Source organism: Mobula birostris, chromosome X (genome assembly GCF_030028105.1).
Source record: "Mobula birostris isolate sMobBir1 chromosome X, sMobBir1.hap1, whole genome shotgun sequence".
Lineage (NCBI taxonomy): Eukaryota > Metazoa > Chordata > Chondrichthyes > Myliobatiformes > Myliobatidae > Mobula > Mobula birostris.
This window is the reverse complement of record NC_092402.1, coordinates 2,101,243-2,123,121: the sequence shown is the minus strand read 5'-3', so window position 1 is coordinate 2,123,121 and position 21,879 is coordinate 2,101,243. Positions and strand designations below refer to the sequence as shown.

Here is a 21,879-nt window from a genome sequence, read left to right as displayed (position 1 = left end):
GCATACCCAGCAGATCTGTAACAGGGCCAACGAAAGATCAACATGAGTACAGAAGACGACAAAATGCAGGTATAAATAAATAGCAATAGATAACGAGAACATGAGATAAAGAGTCCTCAGAGTGAGATCATTGCTTATGCGACCATCTCAGTGGATGGGGAAGTGAGTGCAGTTAACCCCTTGTGTTCAAGAGCCTTCCACTTGGCACAGCATTGTAACGTGTCTGTCCCCCTCCTCCCCCTCCCTCCTCCTCCACCCCTCCTCCTCCCCCTCTCCCGCCCTCCTCCCTCCCCCTTCCCCTCTCTCCCTCTCTCCCCTATCTCCCCCCTCCCCTCTCTCCCCCTCCTCCTTCTCTTTCTCTCTCTCCCCCTCCTCCTTCTCTTTCTCTCTCTCCCCCCTCCTTCTCTTTCTCTCTCTCTCCCCCCACCTCTCTCTCCCCCTATCCCTCTGTCTCTGTTATCCATCAGGAAGGAGGTACAGGAGCCTCAGGACCCACATCACCAGGTTCAGGGACAGTTATTACCCCTCAACCATCAGGAAGGAGATACAGAAGCCTCAGGACCCACACCAATAGGCTCAGGAACAGTTATTACCCCTCAACCATCAGGAAGGAGGTACGGGAGCCTCAGGTCCCACACCACCAGGTTCAGGAACAGTTATTACCCCCTCAACCATCAGGCTCTTGAACTAGTTGTGATAAGTTCACTCAGTTTCACTCGTCCCATCACTGGACTGTTCCCTCACTTTCAAGGACCCTTCCTCTGATCTTCTTGACATTTAGTGCTTATTTATTTATTTATTGTTATTTCAGACCAGAAGACAGGGGTGCAGATTTAGGCCATTCAGTCCATCGAGTCTGCCCCACCATTTCATTTCCCTTTCAATCCCATACTACAGCCTTCACCCTGTAACCTTTGATACCCTGGCTAATCAGGAACCTATCAATCCCCCGCTTTAAATGCACCCAATGACCTGGCCTCCACAGCCACCTGTGGCAATGAATTCCACAGATTCACCACTCCCTGGCTAAAGAAATTCCTCCTTTTATCCTCTCTAAAATGACATTCCTCTATTCTGAGGCTGTATCCTCTGGTCTTGGGCCCTCCCTCCCCACCATGAGAAATGTCCGCTCTATCAAGGCCTTTCAACATTCAATAGGTTTTAATCAGTTCCAGTGAGTAGAGGCCCAGAGATATCAAATGCTCTTTATATAGTCATAGTCATACTTTATTGATCCCGGGGGAAATTGGTTTTCGTTACAGTTGCACCATAAATAATAAATAGTAATAGAACCATAAATAGTTAAATAGTAATATGTAAATTATGCCAAGAAATAAGTCCAGGACCAGCCTATTGGCTCAGGGTGTCTGACCCTCCAAGGGAGGAGTTGTAAAATTTGATGGCCACGGGCAGGAATGACTTCCTTTGACGCTCTGTGTATGATAAGCCTTTTCAATTCCAGAATCATTTTCGTGAATCTCCTTTGAATCCTCCCCAACGTCAGAGCATCCTTCTTAGACAAGGGGCCCAAAACTGCTCTCAATACTTCGTGAGACCTCACCACTGCTTTATAAAGCCTCAACATTACATCCTTGGTTTTATATTCTAGTCATCTTGAAATGAATGCTCACATTTCATTTGCCTTCCTCACCACCAACTCAAAGTGAACCCCCCTCTCTCCCTGTTAACCTTTAGGTGGTACTGCACGAGGACTCCCAAGTGCTTTTTCACTTCGGAGTTTTGAATTTTCTGCCCATTTAGAAAATAGTCTTTACCTTTACTCCTTCTACCAAAGTGCATGACCACACACTTCCTGACATTTTATTCCATCTGCTGTCTCTTTGCCCGTTCTCCTAATCTGTCTAAGCCCTTCTTCAGCCTCTCTACTTTCTCAAAACTACCTGCCCCTCCATCTGTCATGGTATCATCCACCGAACCGGTCGAAAAGCCATCAGTTCTGTCATCCATGCCACTGACATGTAGCGTAAAAAGAATCGGTCCCAACACAGTCCCCTGTGGAACACCAGTATTCACCGGCAGCCAACCAGAAAAGGCCCCCTTTATTCCCACTCTTTGCCTCCTGCCAATCAGCCACTGCTCCATCCGTGCTGGTATTTTTTCCTGTAACGCCATGGGCTCGTATCTTGCTAAGAAGCCCCATCTTGTCAAAGACCTTCTGAAAATCCCAGTATGCTTTATACCTTATTGTCGCCAAACAATTGGTACTAGAACGTACAATCATCACAGCGATGTTTGATTCTGCGCTTCCTGCTCCCTGAATTACAAATCGATAGTAAATATTAAAAATTTAAATTATAAATCATAAATGGAAAGTGAGGTAGTGCAAAGAAACTCGATAGGCAGGTCCGGATATTTGGAGGGTACGGCCCAGATCCGGGTCGAAATATACAAAATCCACTGACTCCTGCTGCTATCCACTCAAAGAATTCCAACAGGTTTGTCAGGCAAGATTTTCTCTTCCGGAAGCCATGCTGACTTTGGCTTGTTTTATCACACGCCTCCAATTACCCCAAAACCAAATCCTTAACAATCTTCCCAATCACCGAGGTCAGGCTAACTGGCCTATAATTTCCTTCCTTCTGCCTCCCTCCCTCCTTAACATTTGAGTGACATTTGCACTTTTCCTGTCCTCGGGAACCATTGCAGAATCTGGCGATTCTCTAAAGGTCACTGCTAATGCCAACAGGGTGATTTGTGTCCCCCCAGTTACACTGCAGCTCGTTCCACTGGCTGCAATTTTGCCCTGCCATCTGTCTGTCCTTCCTGACAGTCTCATCTAGTTGTTTACCACCCTTCCCCATCTTCAACCCAATCCGAGATTTCTTGCAGATCAGTGGCAGTTATTTAAAAAGGGAGCTTCGAGAGCGGTCGTCCATTGTACAAGGCCTATCAGCAGCATCAATAGAGCTTTACCAAGAGGGATTTTTCGCAGGTCGGCAGAGGTTTTTTAAAAAGGGAGCTTCGAGAGCGGTCGTCCATCGTACGTGGCCTATCAGCAGCTATAACCAGAACACCAGTCGTGAGCTGGAAAGCAGGGAAGGTTCAGGCATAAAAGGGAGACACTGCCTAGCAGAGTGGTCGTCGACAGAGCGATCTGAGGCAGGGTGGTAGGGTTTTGGCGGTAATGGGTCAAGGTGAGGTAAGTTATCTGTCAGGAACAGAAACAGGAAGTATGTCTGTGAGGCCGGTGTTCTGCACTGGTTGTCAGATGTGGGAAGTCCGGCCACGTCTGCGCCAGGTGTGTCGAGCCGCAGCTCCTTAGGGGCTGAGTTAGGGAACTGGAGATGCAGCTCGATTACTTTTGTCTGGTCAGGGAGAGTGAGGAGGTGATAGAGAGGAGCTCTAGGCAGATAGTCACCCCGGGGCTCGGGAGACGGATAAGTGAGTAACAGGAGAGGGAAGGGCAGGGGTCAGACACTAGAGAGCACCCCTGTGGCTGTACCCCTTGACAATAAGTACTCCTGTTTGAGTACTGTTGGGGGAGACGGCCTACCTGGGGGGAAGCAACAGTAGCCGTGCCTCTGGCACAGCGTCTGGCCCTGTAGCTCAGAAGGGTAGGGAAAGGAAGCGGATGGCAGCAGTGATAGGGGACTCTATAGTTAAAGGGTCAGACAGGCGATTCTGTGGACGCAGGAAAGAAACTCGGATGGTAATTTGCCTCCCAGGTGTCAGGGTCCGGGATGTTTCTGATCACGTCTACGATATCCTTCAGTGGGAAGGAGAACAGCCAGAGGTTGTGGTACATATTGGTACCAACGACATAGGCAGGAAAAGGGAGGAGGTCCTGAAAACAGACAACAGGGAGTTAGGAAGGAAGTTGAGAAGCAGGACTGCAAAGGTAGTAATCTCGGGATTACTGCCTGTGCCATGTGACAGTGAGTACAGGAATAGAATGACGTGGAGGATAAATGAGTGGCTGAGGGATTGGAGCAGGAGGCAGGGATTCAGATTTCTGGATCATTGGGACCTCCTTAGGGGCAGGTGTGACCTCTACAAAAAGGAGGGGTTGCACTTGAATCTGAGGGGGACCAATATCCTGGCAGGGAGGTTTGCTAAGGCGAATGGGGGGAGTTTAAACTAGTATTGCTGGGGGGGGGTGGGAAACGAACTGAAGAGACGGAGGAAGGGGCAGTTAGCTCAGAAATAGAGAAAGCTTGTAGACAGTGTGAGAGGGAGGTTAGGCAGGTGATAGAGAAGGGATGTGCTCAGACTGATGGTTTGAGATGTGACTAGTTTAATGCAAGGAGTATTATGAACAAAGTGGATGAGCTTAGAGCGTGGATCAGTACTTGGAGCTATGATGTTGTGGCCATTACAGAGACTTAGCTGACTCAGGGGCAGGGATGGTTATTTAGAGTGCCAGACTTTAGATGTCTCAGAAAGGACGGAGGAAGGCCGAAGTGGTGGGGACGTGGCACTGTTGATCACAGATAGTGTCACGGCTGCAGAAAAGGAGGAAGTCATGGAGGGATTGTCTACTGAGTCTCTGTGGGTGGAATAGGAAGGGGTCAATAACTCTACTGGGTGTTTTTTTAAGACCACCCAATAGTAACAGGGACATTGAGGAGCAGATATGGAGACAGATTCTGGAAAGGTGTAAAAATAACAAGGTTGTCGTGGTGGGAGATTTTAATTTCCCCAATATTGATTAGCATCTCCCCCGGGGTCTAGATGGGGTAGAGATTGTTAGGTGTGTTCAGGAAGGTTTTCTGATGCAATATGTAGATAAGCCTACAAGAGGAGAGGCTGTACTTGATCTGGTATTGGGAAATGAACCTGGTCAGGTGTCAGGTCTATCAGTGGTAGAGCATTTTGGAGATGGTGATCACAATTCTATCTCCTTTACCATAGTATTAGAGAGGGATAAGAACAGGCAAGTTTAATTGGACTAAGGAGAAATATGAAGCTATCAGGCAGGAACTTGGAAGCATAAATTGGGTACCGATGTTCTCAGGGAAATGTACGGCAGAAATGTGGCAAATATTCAGGGGATATTTGAGTGGTGTTCTGCACAGGTACATTCCAATGAGACAGGGAAAAGATGGTCAAGTACAGGAACCATGGTTTACAAAGGATTTTGAAAATCTGGTCAAGAAAAGTTTACGAAAGGTTCAATAAACTAGGTAATGATAGACACCTAGAAGATTATAAGGCTAGCAGGGATTGTAGGGATGACTCACAGTGGATTGAAAGGCTTAAGCATATAGACATTAAGAAAGAGGATGTGCTGGAGTTTTTGAAAAGCATCAAGTTGGATGAGTCACCGGGACCGGATGAGATGTACCCCAGGCTACTGTGAGAGGCAAGAGAGGAGATTGCTGAGCCTCTGGCAATGATTTGCATCATCAATGGGGGTGGGAGAGGTTCTGGAGGATTGGTGGGTTGCAGATGTTGCTTCCTTATTCAAGAAACAGAGTAGAGATAGCCCAGGAAATTATAGACCAGTGAGTCTTACTTCAGTGGTTGGTAAGTTGATGGAGTAGATCCTGAGAGGCAGGATTTATGAACATTTGGAGAGGCATAATATGATTAGGAGTATTCAGCATGGCTTTATATCAAAGGCAGATCGTGCCTTACGAGCCTGATTGAATTTTTTCATGATGTGTCTGAACACATTGATGATGGTAGAGCAGTAGATGTAGTGTATATGGATTTCAGCAAGGCATTTGATAAGGTACCCCATGCAAGGCTTATGGAGAAAGTAAGGATGCATGGGATCCAAGGGGACATTGCTTTGTGAATCCAGAACTGGCTTGTTCACAGAAGCAAAGAGTGGTTATAGACGGGTCATATTCTGCATGGAGGTCGGTGATCAGTGGTGTACCTCAGCGATCTGTTCTGGGACCCTTACTCTTTGTGATTTTTATAAATGACCTGGATGAGGAAGTGGAGGGATGGTTTAGTAAGTTCGCTGATGACACAAAGGTTGGGGGTGTTGTGGATAGTGTGGAGGGCTGTCAGAGGTTACAGCGGGACATTGATAGGATGCAAAACTGGGCTGAGAAGTGGCAGATGGAGTTCAACCCAGATAAGTGTGAGATTGTTCATTTTGGTAGGTCAAATATGATGGCAGAATATAGTATTAATGGTAAGACTCTTGACAATGTGGAGGATCAGAGGGATCTTGGGGTCCGAGTCCATAGGACACTCAAAGCAGCTGCGCAGGTTGACTCTGTGATTAAGAAGGCATACGGTGTATTGGCCTTCATCAATCGTGGGATTGAGTTTAAGAGCAGAGAGGTAATGTTGCAGCTATATAGGACCCTGGTCAGACCCACTTGGAGTACTGTGCTCAGTTCTGGTCGCCTCACTACAAGAAGGACATGGAAACTATAGAAAGGGTGCAGAGGAGATTTACGAGGATGTTGCCTGGATTGGGGAGCCTGCCTTACAAGAATAGGTTGAGTGATCTTGGCCTTTTCTCCTTGAAGCGATGAAAGATGAGAGGTGACCTGATAAGATGATGAGAGGCATTGATTGTGTGGATAGTCAGAGGCTTTTTCCCAGGGTTGAAATGGCTAGCATGAGAGGGCACAGTTTTTTAAGGTGCTTGGAAGCAGGTACAGAGGAGAGGTCAGGGCAATTTTTTTTACGCAGAGAGTGGTGAGTGTGTGGAATGGGCTGCCAGCAACAGCGGTGGAGGTGGATACAATAGGGTCTTTTAAGAGACTCCTGGATAGGTACATGAAGCTCAGAAAAATAGAGGGCTATGGGTCAGCCTGGGTAGTTCTAAGGTAAGGACATGTTCAGCACAGCTTTACGGGCCGAAGGGCCTGTATTGGGATGTAGGTTTTCTATGTTTCTAAGACTTCTGGCTGCTCACCCTCTCCCTTTAGAATGCCGTGGACTTGATCGGAGACATTCAGAGGCAGGCACCTGGGAAGTAACGTACCATCTGGGTGTCTCTTATCGCGTCCACAGAATCTCATCTCTGTTCCTCTAACTATGGAATCACCTATCACTACTGCAGTTCCCTTCTCCTTCCCTTCCCTTCTGAGCCACAGCGCCAGAGACCTGGTCGTTGCAGCTCCCTGTGGTAAGTCGTCTCCCTCACCCCCACCCCCGAACAGTATCGAAAGTGGAATACTTATTACTGAGGGGAACTCTGTGCTGTCTGTGATTTCCTTTCCCTCTCCCGACAGTCACCCAAGTACCTGCCTCCCTGTGGCTCCGGTCTATCATTCCTTTGTTCGTTCGCTCGTTATCTGTCATGTCGTATGACGCGGGCGATCGCAATCGGACGATGCATACTTTGAAAATAAATTTGCTTGGAACTTCGAACATTCTGATTCTCCTCAGGGTCCCAGCCTCTTAGTTCCAACAGTACCAGCGAAGTTTGCACAGAGTTATCCGTCCAAGCTGCAGACGTTTTCACCTTTCCCAGAAAGTGCCCCGCGAACCCCAAGCCTTGCTTCCTACACCGTCTCTGCAGCCAAGCATTCACCTGCCGATTTCCCTGCTTGCTGGAGTTTGAAACTGACAGTAATCTGGAGATGTCTGACCTCATGGGGGGTTATACTCCGTCCTGCAGTCTATCTGTTGTTAGACAGCCTGCGTACTCATTAGCCATCAGTTCACCCAGTGCTGTCTTGGACTCTTCCCTGGCTCTCGATTCTGCCTTCGAATGTTCTTCCCTCCAGCTGCCATACCAGCATCACTTCACCACCCAGAACACGATCTCTTCCTGTTGCTGCCATCAGGAAGAAGGTACAGGAGCCTCAGGACCCTCACCACCAGGTTCAGGGACAGTTATTACCCCTCAACCATCAGGAAGGAGGTACAGGAGCCTCAGGACCCACACCACCAGGTTCAGGGACAGTTATTACCCCCTCAACCATCAGGAAGGAGGTACAGGAGCCTCAGGTCCCACACCACCAGGTTCAGGAACAGTTATTACCCCTCAACCATCAGGAAGGAGGTACAGGAGCCTCAAGACCCACACCACCAGGTTCAGGAACAGTTATTACCCCCTCAACCATCCGGAAGGAGGTACAGGAGCCTCAGGACCCACACCACCAGGTTCGGGAACAGTTACTACTCCCTCAACCATCAGGAAGGAGGTACAGGAGCCTCAGGACCCACACCACCAGGTTCGGGAACAGTTATTACTCCCTCAACCATCAAGAAGGAGGTACAGGAGCCTCAGGACCCACACCACCAGGTTCAGGAATAGTTATTACCCCTCAACCATCAGGAAGGAGGTACAGGAGCCTCAAGACCCACACCACCAGGTTCGGGAACAGTTATTACCCCTCAACCATCAGGAAGGAGGTACAGGAGCCTCAAGTCCCACACCACCAGGTTCGGGAACAGTTATTACCCCTCAACCATCAGGAAGGAGGTACAGGATCCTCAGGACCCACACCACCAGGTTCAGGAACAGTTATTACCCCCTCAACCATCAGGAAGGAGGTACAGGAGCCTCAGGGCCCACACCACCAGGCTCGGGGACAGTTATTACCCCTCAACCATCAGGAAGGAGGTACAGGAGCCTCAGGACCCACACCACCAGGTTCAGGAACAGTTATTACCCCCAACCATCAGGAAGGAGGTACAGGAGCCTCAGGTCCCACACCACCAGGTTCAGGAACAGTTATTACCCCCAACCATCAGGAAGGAGGTACAGGAGCCTCAGGACCCACACCACCAGGTTCAGGAACAGTTATTACCCCTCAACCATCAGGAAGGAGGTACCGGAGCCTCAGGGCCCACACCACCAGGTTCAGGGACAGTTATTACCCCTCAACCATCAGGAAGGAGGTACAGGGTCCTCAGGACCCACACCACCAGGTTCAGGAACAGTTATTACCCCTCAACCATCAGGAAGGAGGTACCGGAGCCTCAGGGCCCACACCACCAGGTTCAGGGACAGTTATTACCCCTCAACCATCAGGAAGGAGGTACAGGAGCCTCAGGACCCACACCACCAGGTTCAGGAATAGTTATTACCCCCTCAACCATCAGGAAGGAGGTACAGGAGCCTCAGGACCCACACCACCAGGTTCAGGAATAGTTATTACCCCCAACCATCCAGCTACTGAATTAGCGCTGATAACTTCACTTGGCTCAACACTGAACTGAGTTCACAACCACAGATTCGCTTTAAAACTCACATGCTCCATGGAATTTACTTATCTTGGTCTTGTTCTACCCGTTGGTTGTCAGTCTTTATGTATAATATTTCATAAATTCTATTGTATTTCTTTGTTTTCCTGCCAATGCCTGCGAGGAAATGAATCTGAAGGTCGGCTATGGTAACGTATGCTGAATGTACTTTGACAGCAAACTTGCTTTGTCATTGAACTTTGACCTTTCACCCCACCCGCAGCTCAGGAGTGTACAGGAAAAGTCAGAATGCAGATTAAAATGTTCGAGTTACAGAGAGAGCACAGTGCAGGCAGCCAATAAGGTGCAAATGTCATAACGCGAGAGAGGGAGAGTTCGTCTTTGCTGTACGAGAGGTCCATCTAGTGGTTTTGTAGCAGTTGGGCGTGAAGATGAAACTTGTTGTCAACTAAGCGGATGGTAGCTTTGTGGGGAGGGACGGTATTGCGGTGGTTGGCACAGCCTGACGCTGCCTGTAAGGAGTTTGTACGTTCTCCCCGTGACCGTCTGCATCACCTCTGGGTGCTTCGTGTTTCTCCCAGACTCCAAAGGCGTATTGGTCTGGAGGTTAGTTGTTCCTGGTAAGTTGTCCTGTGCTGAGGCTCGCACTAAACTGGTGTGTTGGTGGGTGAAAGGGGGCCAGCAGGGCCTGCCTGTTCCACACCACTGATCCTCTGAATAGACACGTAGAATTTCTCCGTATTTACTGTGAATTTCTGCAAGAAGATAAATCTCACAGTTGGATATGACTTACTGTCCGTTACGACCCCGCTGGCGTTTAGGGCAGCGATGAAGGGTCCTCCGTCCCTGGGGGAGTTCAGGGGCTCCCTTCGTCGTGTCTGTCACTCCCTCTCGGTTTTCACGACCGTCAGTCACGCAAGTCCCGGGTGGAGGCTCAGGAATACCGTCACACTCAGGTGGAGAAGGATTCCTCACTGCTGTTTCCGTAACAGTTTTGTTTGACCAGTCAGGGTTGTTGGCTCTGAGCTGAGCCCCCGAACCAGGAGGACTGGTGGACTGCTCTCAGTCTGACCTCTACCCTTTGACCTGTTTGGCTTGGGTGACCCGACCAAGAGCCAAAGCGTAAAGCCCTGACTCAGCCAACGTAGCTGTCTAGGTCATTGAGGCACACAAGCCTCCAAACCCTACAGCAAGGTTAGACCATAAGACATAGGAGCAGAATTAAACCATTTGGCCCATCGAGTCTGCTCCAGCATTCAATCATGGCTGATCCATTTTTTTCCCCTCCTCAGCCCCTCGGGTTGTATTCACAAGATCACAAGACAAAGGAGCAGAAGTAGGCCATTCGGCCCATCGAGTCTGCTCCGCACCTCCCCCATGAGCTAAACTATTCACTCATCTAGTTCCAATTTCCGGCTTTTTTGATACCCTGACTAATTAGGTACCTATCAATCTCCTCCTTAAACACCCTCAATGATCGGGCCTCCACAGCTGTATGTGGCAACGAATTCCACAAATCCACGACCCTCTGGCTAAAAAAATTTCTCCTAATCTCTGTTTTAACTGGGTACCCTCTAATTCTAAGACAATGGCCTCTTGTCCTGGACTCACCCACCAAGGGAAATAACCTTTCCACATCTACTTTGTCCAACCCCTTTCAACATTCGAAACGTTTCTATGAGATCCCCTCTCATTCTTCCATACTCTACTGAATACAATCCAAGAACCAATAGACGCTCCTCATATGTTAGCCCCTGCATTCCAGGAATCATCCTCGTAAATCTTCTCTGAACTCTCTCCAACATCAGTACATCCTTTCTAAGATAGGGGGCCCAAAACTGCACACAATATTCCAAACGAGGTCTCACTAATGCCCCATAGAGCCTCATCAACACCTCCTTACTCTTATACACTACTCCTCTTGAAATGAATGCCAGCATAGCATTCGCTTTCCTTACCGTTGATCCAACCTGGTGGTTAACCTTTAGGGTATCCTGCACGAGGACCCCCAATTCTATTTGAAGGAATGTAGTAAATGGTGATGTGTGTAGACATTAATAATCAGTGTACTTTGTCTTCAATTTCTGCCCACAATCTTCCTGCAACGTGACGCTTTTCACTAACACCTCTTCACCTTGCCCAGAATTTGTCGTTTCCAGAGCAGAATGCGATGTCCTTCTGGTTCTAACGCAATCTATGTCTCCTTCAGCGTTGCAGGCGTCGCAGACGATACCCAGAGGCCCTGGCTACCTGTACCCCAGCGCTGTGTCAGAGGGCCAGTTCTACTCTCCACCAGAGTCCTTCGCAGGTACCTGTCGAGGCGGCTTCGCTCCCCCCACCGTCCGGCAAGCCCACCCGAGCGCCCAGTGTTCGAAATTCCCGGCAGCTCCTGGGAAAAGTGGGGCCTTGGCAAGGTCCGGCGTTGGGATGGACAAGAAGGTTCGGTCGCCTGCCATCCAGGATGAGGTAGCAAATTGGATGAAGTGTCGGCTTCACGGGAGAGGCAGAGAGTGGTTGTAGACGGTTGCCTCTCTGACCAGAGGCCTGCGACTAGTGCCACAGGGATCGGTGCTGGGTCCGTTGTTGTTTGTCATCTCTATCAGCAGTCTGGATGGTAACTTGGTTGTTTGGTAATGTGGATGACATAAAGATCGGCCATAAGACACAGGAGCCGAATTAGGCCACCCAGACAATTTGTCTGCTCTGCCGTTCCACCGTGGCTGATTTATTATCCCTTTCTACCCCATTCTCCTGCCTTCTCCCCGTCATCTATGATTTCCTGACTAACCAAGAACCTGTCATTCAAAGGTACATTTAATGTCAGAGAAATGTATACAATACACATCCTGAAATTCTTTTTCTTCACAACCATCCTCAAAAACAGAGGAGTGCCCCAAAGAATGAGTGAAAGTTAAATGTTAGAACCCCAAAGCACCTCCCCTCCTCTCCCTCCTGCGTGTAAGCGGCAGCAAGCAATGATTCCCCCCTCCCTCCACCGACAAAACAAAAGCATCAGCACCTCCTACCAAGCACTGAAGCGTGCAGCAAGGCATCAGTAAAGACACACACTTGCAGTACCCCAAAGACTACTCGTTCACCCGGTAATTCGACATACCACAGTCTCTCCCTCTCTCTCCCTAATGAGGGAGAAAGAGGTGCCTCCATTTCACAAACACAAAATAATCTGCAGATGCTGGGGTCAAAGCAACACTCACAACACGCTTGGCCACTTCGACTCTGCTTCCCACTCCCATTCAGATATGTCCATACATGGCCTCCTCTACTGCCATGATGAGGCTAAACTCTGGTTGGAGGAACAACACCTCATATACCTTCTGGGTAGTCTCCAGCCCCTTGGCATGAACATAGAATTCTCCAACTTCCGGTAATTCCCTCCCCCTCCCTTCCTCTATCCCTATGTCACTCTGCCCCCTCCCCCAGCTGCCTATCACCTCCCTCATGGTTCCACCTCCTTCTACTACCCATTGTATTTTCCCCTATTCCTCCTTCACCTTTCCTGCCTATCACCTCCCTGCCTTCCCTCTCCACCCCTTTATCTTTCCCCTTACTGATTTTTCACCTGGAACCTACCAGCCTTCTCCTTCCCACCCTCCCCCCACCTTCTTTATAGGGCCTCTGCCCCCTCCCTCTACAGTCCTGATGAAGGGTTCCGGCCCGAAACGTCGACCGATCGTTTCCACGGATGCTGCCCGACCTGCTGAGTTCCTCCAGTGTGCTGTGCGTGTTGCTTCCGTTTCACAGCAAGAGGGGAGACATAACAAGAAACTCCCTGGTTTATGATGTTAAGGGTCTGTCATGTTGCTTTTTCTGAGCTCTGTGCCCAAAGATCTCAGGCCTCTGGGCACACAGCCGTAGATTGTCCATCTCCCACGACACATCAACCTCCCGCCCGGACACTGACCTCTGATTCCCCCCTCGCCCGCCCCCTGTCTCCAGAGCCACGAAGTCTCGGTCCTCCGAAGGCGAGTGTGTGGCCAGTTGTGAAACCCTGAGAGCAGGTCCCATTCCCACAAAGGACCATAGTCAGCGTGTAACTCCAGGTCAGGGTCTTCAAAAGAACCCTGAAAGGGAAAAATAGAGACATTAAAGGTGGAAATGAAGCTGTTTCCAACGATGTAAGTCAAGGAGTTGCCGTTAGGTGCCATTGATTCTCCTAAGCTCCTCTTCTACAATTGTGGGTGTAGTGGACAGCGAGGAAGACTATCACAGCTTGCAGTGTGATCTGGACCAGCTGGAAAAGTGGGCTGGAAAATGGCAAGTGGAATTTAACGCAGACAAGTGTGAGGTGTTTCACCTTGGGAGGACCAGCCAAGGAAGGACTTGCACAGTGGCGGACAGGGCGCTGAGGAGTGGGGTAGAAGAGAGTCGTCCGGGAAATACAGGTCCGAAATTCGTTGGAAGTCGCGTCACAGGTAGATGGGGTCACAAAGAAAACTTGCGGCGCATTGGCCTTTATAAATCAGAGCACTGAGTAGAGGAGTTGGGAAGTTTTGCTGCTATGTAAGAGTGTTAAGCACGTATGTATATAGCTAGGGCTCCCCAAACCTTTGCACGGTACGGTGACAACGTGGAGCGGAGAGCGAGTTTGTAGATCGGGCGGGAGCAGGGGATGTTGGGAGTGGCGAGGGTGGAGTGCCAGGGGAGGGGTGTGGGACAGGTGCTAGTGGCGGGGTGGGGGTGCTGGTGAGTGGCACGGGTGCTGGTGAGTGGCGCGGGTGCCGACACACCCAGCCCTGAGACTCCAAGCAGAGTGGATAACAGCTAGCTAAGACACTGGTAAGACCCAGTTTGGAGTATTGTGTGTAGTTCGGGTCACCTGCCTGCAGGAGAGATGTAAACAAGATTGAAAGAGGGCAGAGAAAATTTACAGAGTGCTGTCAGGTTGAAGAATTTTCGTCACTATCGGTAAAACAATTTAATTTCCAGTTGCAGAGAGCTTGGATCGGACACCAGGACTGTCATTGTTAGGATGAACTGCTGTGGGATGAGTTATAGGGGTCACCCGGTCGTTGAGTTGATGGTGAGACGGCTAATGGAGGGATGAATGAGGGGAGAGAGGGAATAAAAGATGTAGATGGATAGAGAGCGATGAGAAGTTCTGCACTGTCCAGTTTGGCCAGCTGACCCTTCCCCTTCGTTGCAGGTTCCGATGAAGAAGACGAGGAAGGCCAGGGGAGGGTAGCATCGACACCTCAGGTGAGGCTTCCGCGGCAAATACTGTTTGTGGGGGAAATGGGAGCTTCTGGTGATCTGGGGGAGGCAGGTGTCATTGGCCGGACCAGCACGTCCCGCTCACTGCTTTCAGCCCTCTGGAAGGCAGTGGTCTGGTGGGGTGGAGGGACGAGGACTCGAGGTCTGGTGGGGTAGGGGTGAGGACTTGAGGTCTAGTGAAGTGATGTCTGGAGATCTGGAAGTCCCACAGTTCTGCGGGATTAGGGGGCGGACTGGAGCTCTGGGCTTTCAGTGTGTGACCCTGATCCCTGGGCGAGGGTTTCAGAGGAAGACGAATGGGAATTTTCAAATGGAGACGTCGCTTGGCTGTTCCTGGTCATCAGCGGGGTGAACAACACGAGCCTCAGCAGGGCCATGGGGCTTCTCCCTGTTTATAAATTAGAATCAGGTTTAATATCTCTGGCATGTGTCCCGAAATTTGTTGTCTTGCGGCAACATATTAAAAAAAATCAGCGGTGCAGAGAGAGACGAGAAAGCAGAACAGTGGGGTTCATTGTGCGGTCAGAAACCTGATCGCGGTGGGTACGAAGCTGTTCCTGAAGCGTTGAGTGTGCGCCTTCAAGCTCGTTTCTCTCCTCGTGGGCGGAGCGGACGGTGCTGAGCGCTCAAACTCCAGACCGGCTGGCGGTCAAGCCCCTGGTCCGGGACAGCCAGGGGGCTTCACGGCTGTCTCGTCTTTTTGCGCAGGACAAGGAGTACGTACGTCAGGGCCGCGAGGCGATGAAGGTGCTGGATCAGATCTTGGGCCACGAGGACATGTGGAGACTGGAGAGAGAGGACGTGAGTATGCGGACGGCGGGAAGCCGCTGCCTTTTCTACGCGGTGTTGAACACCTGATGGCGGTTGTCCGTCGTATGCAACGATGATGGGAAACGCGTCTCCGCTCCTTCAACTTTGGTAGTCCGGGTTCAGTGGTATGAGGAGTCAATAGACAGTAGGTGCAGGAGTAGGCCATTCAGCCCTTCAAGCCAGCACCACCATTCACTGTGATCATGGCTGATCATCCTGCCTTCTCCCCATATCCCTTCACTCTGCTATCTTTAAGAGCTCTATCTAACTCTTGAAAGAATCCAGAGAATTGGCCTCCACAGCCTTCTGGGGCAGAGCATTCCACAGAACCACAACCCTCTGTGTGAAAATGTTTTTCCTCAACTCCGTTCTAAATGGCCTACCCCTTATTCTTAAACTGTGGCCTCTGGTCCTGGACTCCCCCAACATCGGGAGCCTCTAGCGTGTCCAATCCCTCAATAATCTTAGATGTTTCAATCAGATCCCCTCTCAGCCTTCTAAATTCCAGAGTATACAAGCCCAGTCGCTCCAATCTTTCAACATATGACAGTCCCGCCATCCCGGGAGTTAACCTTGTGAACCTACGCGGCACTCCCTCAATAGCAAGAATGTCCTTCCTCAAATTTGGAGACCAAAACTGCACACAATACTCCAGTCGTCACCACTGGGGTCTTCCCTGATTCGCAGTGGACGACCGTGATGTCTCCTGTGCCTAGCCGCGCCCTTCGCTCTCTGCAGAGCGTTGCAGAGACGCCTTCCCGGCTTTTGGATCTCGCCCAGCCAGTCCACCAGAGCTGGCTTCACATGCTCGGGCAGGCATGTCCTCATCTCACCGGGGTATGAGGCCCACCAGGGACCCCACTGACACGTGGAGACAGCGGCCTGGAGCCGCGGGTGAGAGCCGAGCGTCCGGCGGGGACCAGAGTTGACGGTCCCGGACCGGACGCAACGAGCCCCTCCCACCCGAGGTGCTGCCCCTCCCTGGAGCAATCCAAACACTCCGGTCGTGAAGCAGATATCCAGGAGTGAGTGAGAGAAAAAGAACAGTGGGGGGGGGGGGAATCCTGCAGATGCTGCTAATCTGAAACAAAACCAGACCATGCTGGAATTAATCGGCAGACCAGTCAGCATCTGCGGTGAGGAGGAAAGGGTGAAGGTTGTGAGGAGAGGTGAACAGCCCCAATTTCTTTGTCCTGAAGCTGCACTGTTGAAAGTTTCCAGCTACCCCTCTTTTTACAGATAGGCAGATACTTTTTTGAGCCCAAAGGAGATTACAGTGTCATGGTAGCTTTACGAGTGCACAGATATACAAATATTAGAAAAGAAGTAGAAAGAATTGAAAAACAAGTTACCTGAAACAGTCTAACAGGGGGGGGTCATCGCTTCCCCGTCTATAGGTTGACTCATTATAGAGCGTAATGGCCGAGGTTAAGAATGACCTCATATCGTGCTCTTTGTAGCAGTGCAGTTGTCTTAGTCTGTGACTAAAAGTGCTCCCCTGTTCAGCCAAGCTGGCAAGCAGAGAGAGATTGCCTTTCCTCTCATCGACCTGCACCCAAACACAGCCCTCCACACCCCTGCTATCCACGTACCGATCCAAACTTCTCTTAAACGTTGAGATCAAAACCCTGCATCCAGCACTTCCACCGTTCCACACTCTCACCACCCTCTGAGCGAAGCAGTTTCCCCTCACGTTCCCCTGAAACGTTCTGCCTTCCACCCTTAACCCATGACCGTGGGTTCTGGTCTCACACGAACTCAGTGAGAAAATGCCTGCTTGCATTTATTTAGCCTATCTATACCCCTCATGATCCTGTCTACCTCTGTCAAATCTGCCCATAATTCAGGGAGTAAACTCCTCGCCTATTCAACCTCTCCCGATAACTTGGATCCTCAGGTCCCGGCGATGTCCTCGTGAGCGAATACTACACACCAGCTGAGTAAGGAACGGTCTCGCCTGACTTGTCAAATGCTCTCCCGCCGGGAGAGGTGTTTGCGCGCCTTGTGCCGCGGGGGACTGGAGTGACGTTGGTGGGGAGGTGGGGGAACCACGTCTCAGGCTCAGCCCCCCGAGCCTGTCCTGCTCAGAGCCAGCGAAGGTGTAAGCAGTGGTCACTCAGCCTGGGGTCTGGGTCTGTCTCGTTCATCGTACCGCCGAGGCTGAGGAAGAGACGGCGCAGGGCAGCCATGGCTCCCGTTAACCCGTTATCTGTGTTGCAGGGCGGGGACTGTGTTTACACGTTTGAAGTTCCATATCACGGGAAGAGCTTCATTCTAAAGGTGAGGACCTCGGGGCTGGATGGACGTTTGGGGGTGGGGGGAAGGAGGAGGGGTAACTCCGCAGCACAGAAACAGGCCCTTCGCTCCGTCTAGTCCATGCCGACCTAATATCCTGCCTGTACCGGAACCACAGCCCTCCACACCCCTCTCATCCACGTACCCGTGCACACTTCTCTCAAACCTGTGTGGCAAGCTCGTCCCACGCTCTGAGTGAAGCGCCTTCAGTGTTTTTACCTATTACCCTTTGACCCCTGACCTCCAGTTCCCGCCGCGCCCACTGAAAATATCTCGGGCCCCGAGGGAGGGCCACTTCCTCGTGAGAGGTCGATGAGTGACAAGAGCCTCTCGGCTGTCTTGTCACCAGTGGCGATGTGGATTTGCCCAGACCGCCCTGCTGCTGCTCGCGCTGCTGAGGTGACGTCAACCCCCCACCCACAGAGGCTCCCTCAGCCTCTCACACCGCGACTCCTTCGACAGGAGCTGTATTGGTCGGGCGTACACCGAAACACGCGGTGAAAGGCGTCGTCTGCGTCAACGAGCAGCGCAGTCCGGGGGTAGGTGCAGCTCGCAAATGTCCGGCGCCAACGTGGTGTGCCCACAACTCACTCGCCCCTACGTCTTTGGGACGGTGGAGGGGGGGACTGAAGCACGCGGAGGAGACCCGCGGGTTACGGGGAGAGGGTACATACGGACGGTGGCGGGAATAAAGCATTACCGTTGCTGCCCCTTCCTCCGTCCCTCCCTCCCTCCCTCCTGTACTGTCACTCTGCCCCCTGCACCTCTCAGTTCCCCCAACCCCAACCGTGGTCTGTTCCTCAACCCGCTCCCCACTCTCCCCACTCTCCGCACTCCCTTTCACTGTGCCTGCCCTGTTAACGCTCCCTGTACCCAGTCTCAGCCTGTGCTGGTTTGGAGCCCTGTCTCTGTGTGTGAGTTGGTGGCTGGGTTTGAGGAGCTCGTCCTGGGTCCGGAGGCGTGCGCGTGCGTGCGTATGTGTATGTGTGTGTGTGTGTGAGGGAGGGAAGGATGGATGAGAGGGAGGAAAGGGCTTGCTTTGTTGTGTTCCGTGTTGCTCTGCCGAGCATCGTGGGGACTCTACGTTGACGCCGAGACGCGTGCTGACATCAGCGGGCTGCCCCCCAGCACGTCCTTGGGACGTGTCAGTTGTCAACGCAAACGATGCATTTCATTGTGCATTTCCAGGTGATCAATAACGCTCAATCTGTGGGGGGGGAGCAGATCTCGAGGTGGGCGTGATGAGCATCTGTTTGTGGGGGGGGGCGAATAGAAAAATTGTCAGCATTTTGTGTTAAAACCCTGCAAATTCCTCTCCCCCCCCCCCCACAGCCAGAGGTGGGGGCCAGGTCACTGGGTGTATTTAAAGTGGAGGTTGATTGATTAGCTGGGGTGTCAAATCAAACGGGGAACAGTCGGGAGAGTGGGGTTGAGAGGAGTAGTAAATCAGCCTGGATGGACTGGGGGAGCAGACTTCAGCCAAGTGGCCGAGCTCTACTTGTAGGTCTTGGGGTCGAACCCACTGAGTTCCCCCAGCAGATTATAAACCTGAGATTCTGCAGATACTGGAAATCCACAGCATCACCCCCCCACACACACACCCCCACACGCATATCCCTCACACCTTCTCACACACATCCCCCACACACCCCCACACACCACACACACACACACCCCCACACACCCCCTCACACACACACCCCCACACGCATATCCCCCACACACCCCCCTCACACACATATCTCTCACACCCCCTCACACACACACCCCCACACGCATATACCCCACCCACCCCCCTCACACACCCACATACACACACACACCCACACACACACACACACACACACCCCCACACGCATATCCCTCACACCCCCTCATACACATCCCCCACACATCCCCCACAAATCCCCCACACATCCCCCACACACCCACACACACACACACCCCGCACACCCACACACACATCCCCCACACACCCCCTCACACACATCCCCCTCACACACATCCCCCACACACCCCCTCACACACACATCCCCCACACGCATCCCCACACACACCCACACACACACAGACACCCCCACACACCCACACACATACCCCCACATGCATATCCCCCACACACCCCCTCACACACATATCCCTCACACCTCCCCACACACACACACCCACACGCATATCCCCCACACACTCCCCTCACACCCCCACACACACAGACACACACACCCCCACACGCATATCCCCCACACACACCCCTTACACACATCCCACACACACCACCTCACACACACATCCCCCACACACCCCCTCACACACACACACCCACACGCATATCCCCCACACACTCCCCTCACACACCCACATACACACACACACCCACACACGCATATCCCCCACACACCCCCCTTACACACATCCCACACACACCCCCTCACACACACATCCCCCACACACACACCCCCACACACACACCCCCACACACACACCTCGCACACCCACACACCTCGCACACCCACACACGCATCACCCACACACACAGACCCCCTCACACACATCACACACACACCCCCCACACGCATATCCCCCACACACATCCCCCCCACACACAGATCCCCTACACACCCCTACACGCATATCCCCCACACACCCCCCTTACACACATCCCCCACACACCCACACACACCCCCACGCACACCCCCCACACACCCACACACACACCCCCCACACACCCCCACACCCACACACACACACCCCCACACACACACCCCCACACACCCTCACACACACACCCCCACACACCCACACACACACACCCCGCACACACACACCCCCACACACCCACACCCCGCACACCCATACATACATCCCCCACACACACACCCCCACACACACACAGACACCCCCCTCACACACACACCCCCACACACCCACACACACACACCCTGCACACACACACACCCCAACACACACACAGACACCCCCCTCACACACACACCCCCACACACCCACACACACACACCCTGCACACACACACCCCCACACACCCACACCCCACACACCCATACACACATCCCCCACACACATCCCCCACACACATCCCCCACACACACACCCCCACACACACCCCCACACACACACACACTCCTTACACACATCCCCCACCCATCCCCTCACACCCCCACCCCCACACACCCACGCACACACACCCCGCACACCCACACACGCCCTCACACCCACACACACACAGACACCCCCCTCGCACACACACCCCCACACACCCACACATACACACCCTCACACACATCACACACACACACACACACACACACACACACAGACACCCCCACACGCATATCCCCCACACACCTCCCTTACACACATCCCTCACACACACACACAGACACCCCCCTCACACACACACCCCCACACACCCACACACACACACCCTAACACACACACACACATATCCCCCACACACCCCCCTCACACACCCTCACATGCAAATTCCCCACACACCCCCACATGCAAATCCCCCACACACCCCCTCACACAACCCCACATGCATATCCCCCACACACCCCTCACACACCCCCACATGCATATCCCCCACACACCCCCCTCACACACATCCCCCACACACCCCCTCACACACACACACCCCCACACGCATATCCCCCACACACACCCCCCACACGCCCCACACACACCCCCTCACACACACACCCCCACACACATATCCCCCACACACCACCTCACACACATCCCCCACAAACCCCCACACACACATCCACACGCACACACACACCCACCCACACGCATATCTCCTCACACACACCCCCACACACAGACACCCCCACACATACCCACATTCACACAGACACACCCCCACACGCATATTCCCACACATCCCCCTCATACACATCTCCCACACATCCCCCACACATCCCCCACACACCCCCCACACACACCCACATACACGCACACACCCCCACACGCATATCCCGCACACATCCCCCTAACACAGATCCCCCACACACCTCCTCACACAGATCCCCCACACACCCCCCTCACACACACCCCCACACACCCACACACCCCCACCCCCACACACAGCCCCCACACACCCACACACACACACACCCTCACACACACACACACAGACACCACACACACACACCCTCACACACACACACACCCTCACACACACACATCACAAACACCACACACACACCCTCACACAGACACCACACACACACACACACACACACACACACTCACACAGACACCACACACACACACAGACACCACACACACACACACCCTCACATACGCGCACACACACAGACACCACACACACACGCGCGCACACACACACACACAGACACCACACACACATGCGCGCACACACACACACACAGACACCACACACACATGCACACACACACACACAGACAACAC

The 21,879-nt window shown here is 52.3% G+C and overlaps 1 protein-coding gene across 1 annotated transcript in view; it reads left to right on the top strand.

The window, feature by feature from the left end:
• The window catches only part of LOC140191835 (STARD3 N-terminal-like protein), a 100,243-nt gene that overhangs the window by 72,939 nt on the left and 5,425 nt on the right, over positions 1 to 21,879 (top strand). The window contains exons 7-10 of the mRNA XM_072249621.1: positions 11,297 to 11,395; positions 14,252 to 14,304; positions 15,028 to 15,120; positions 17,350 to 17,409. Coding sequence (XP_072105722.1) covers positions 11,297 to 11,395; positions 14,252 to 14,304; positions 15,028 to 15,120; positions 17,350 to 17,409 — 305 coding nt within the window. The remainder of the gene's footprint in view (positions 1 to 11,296; positions 11,396 to 14,251; positions 14,305 to 15,027; positions 15,121 to 17,349; positions 17,410 to 21,879) is intronic.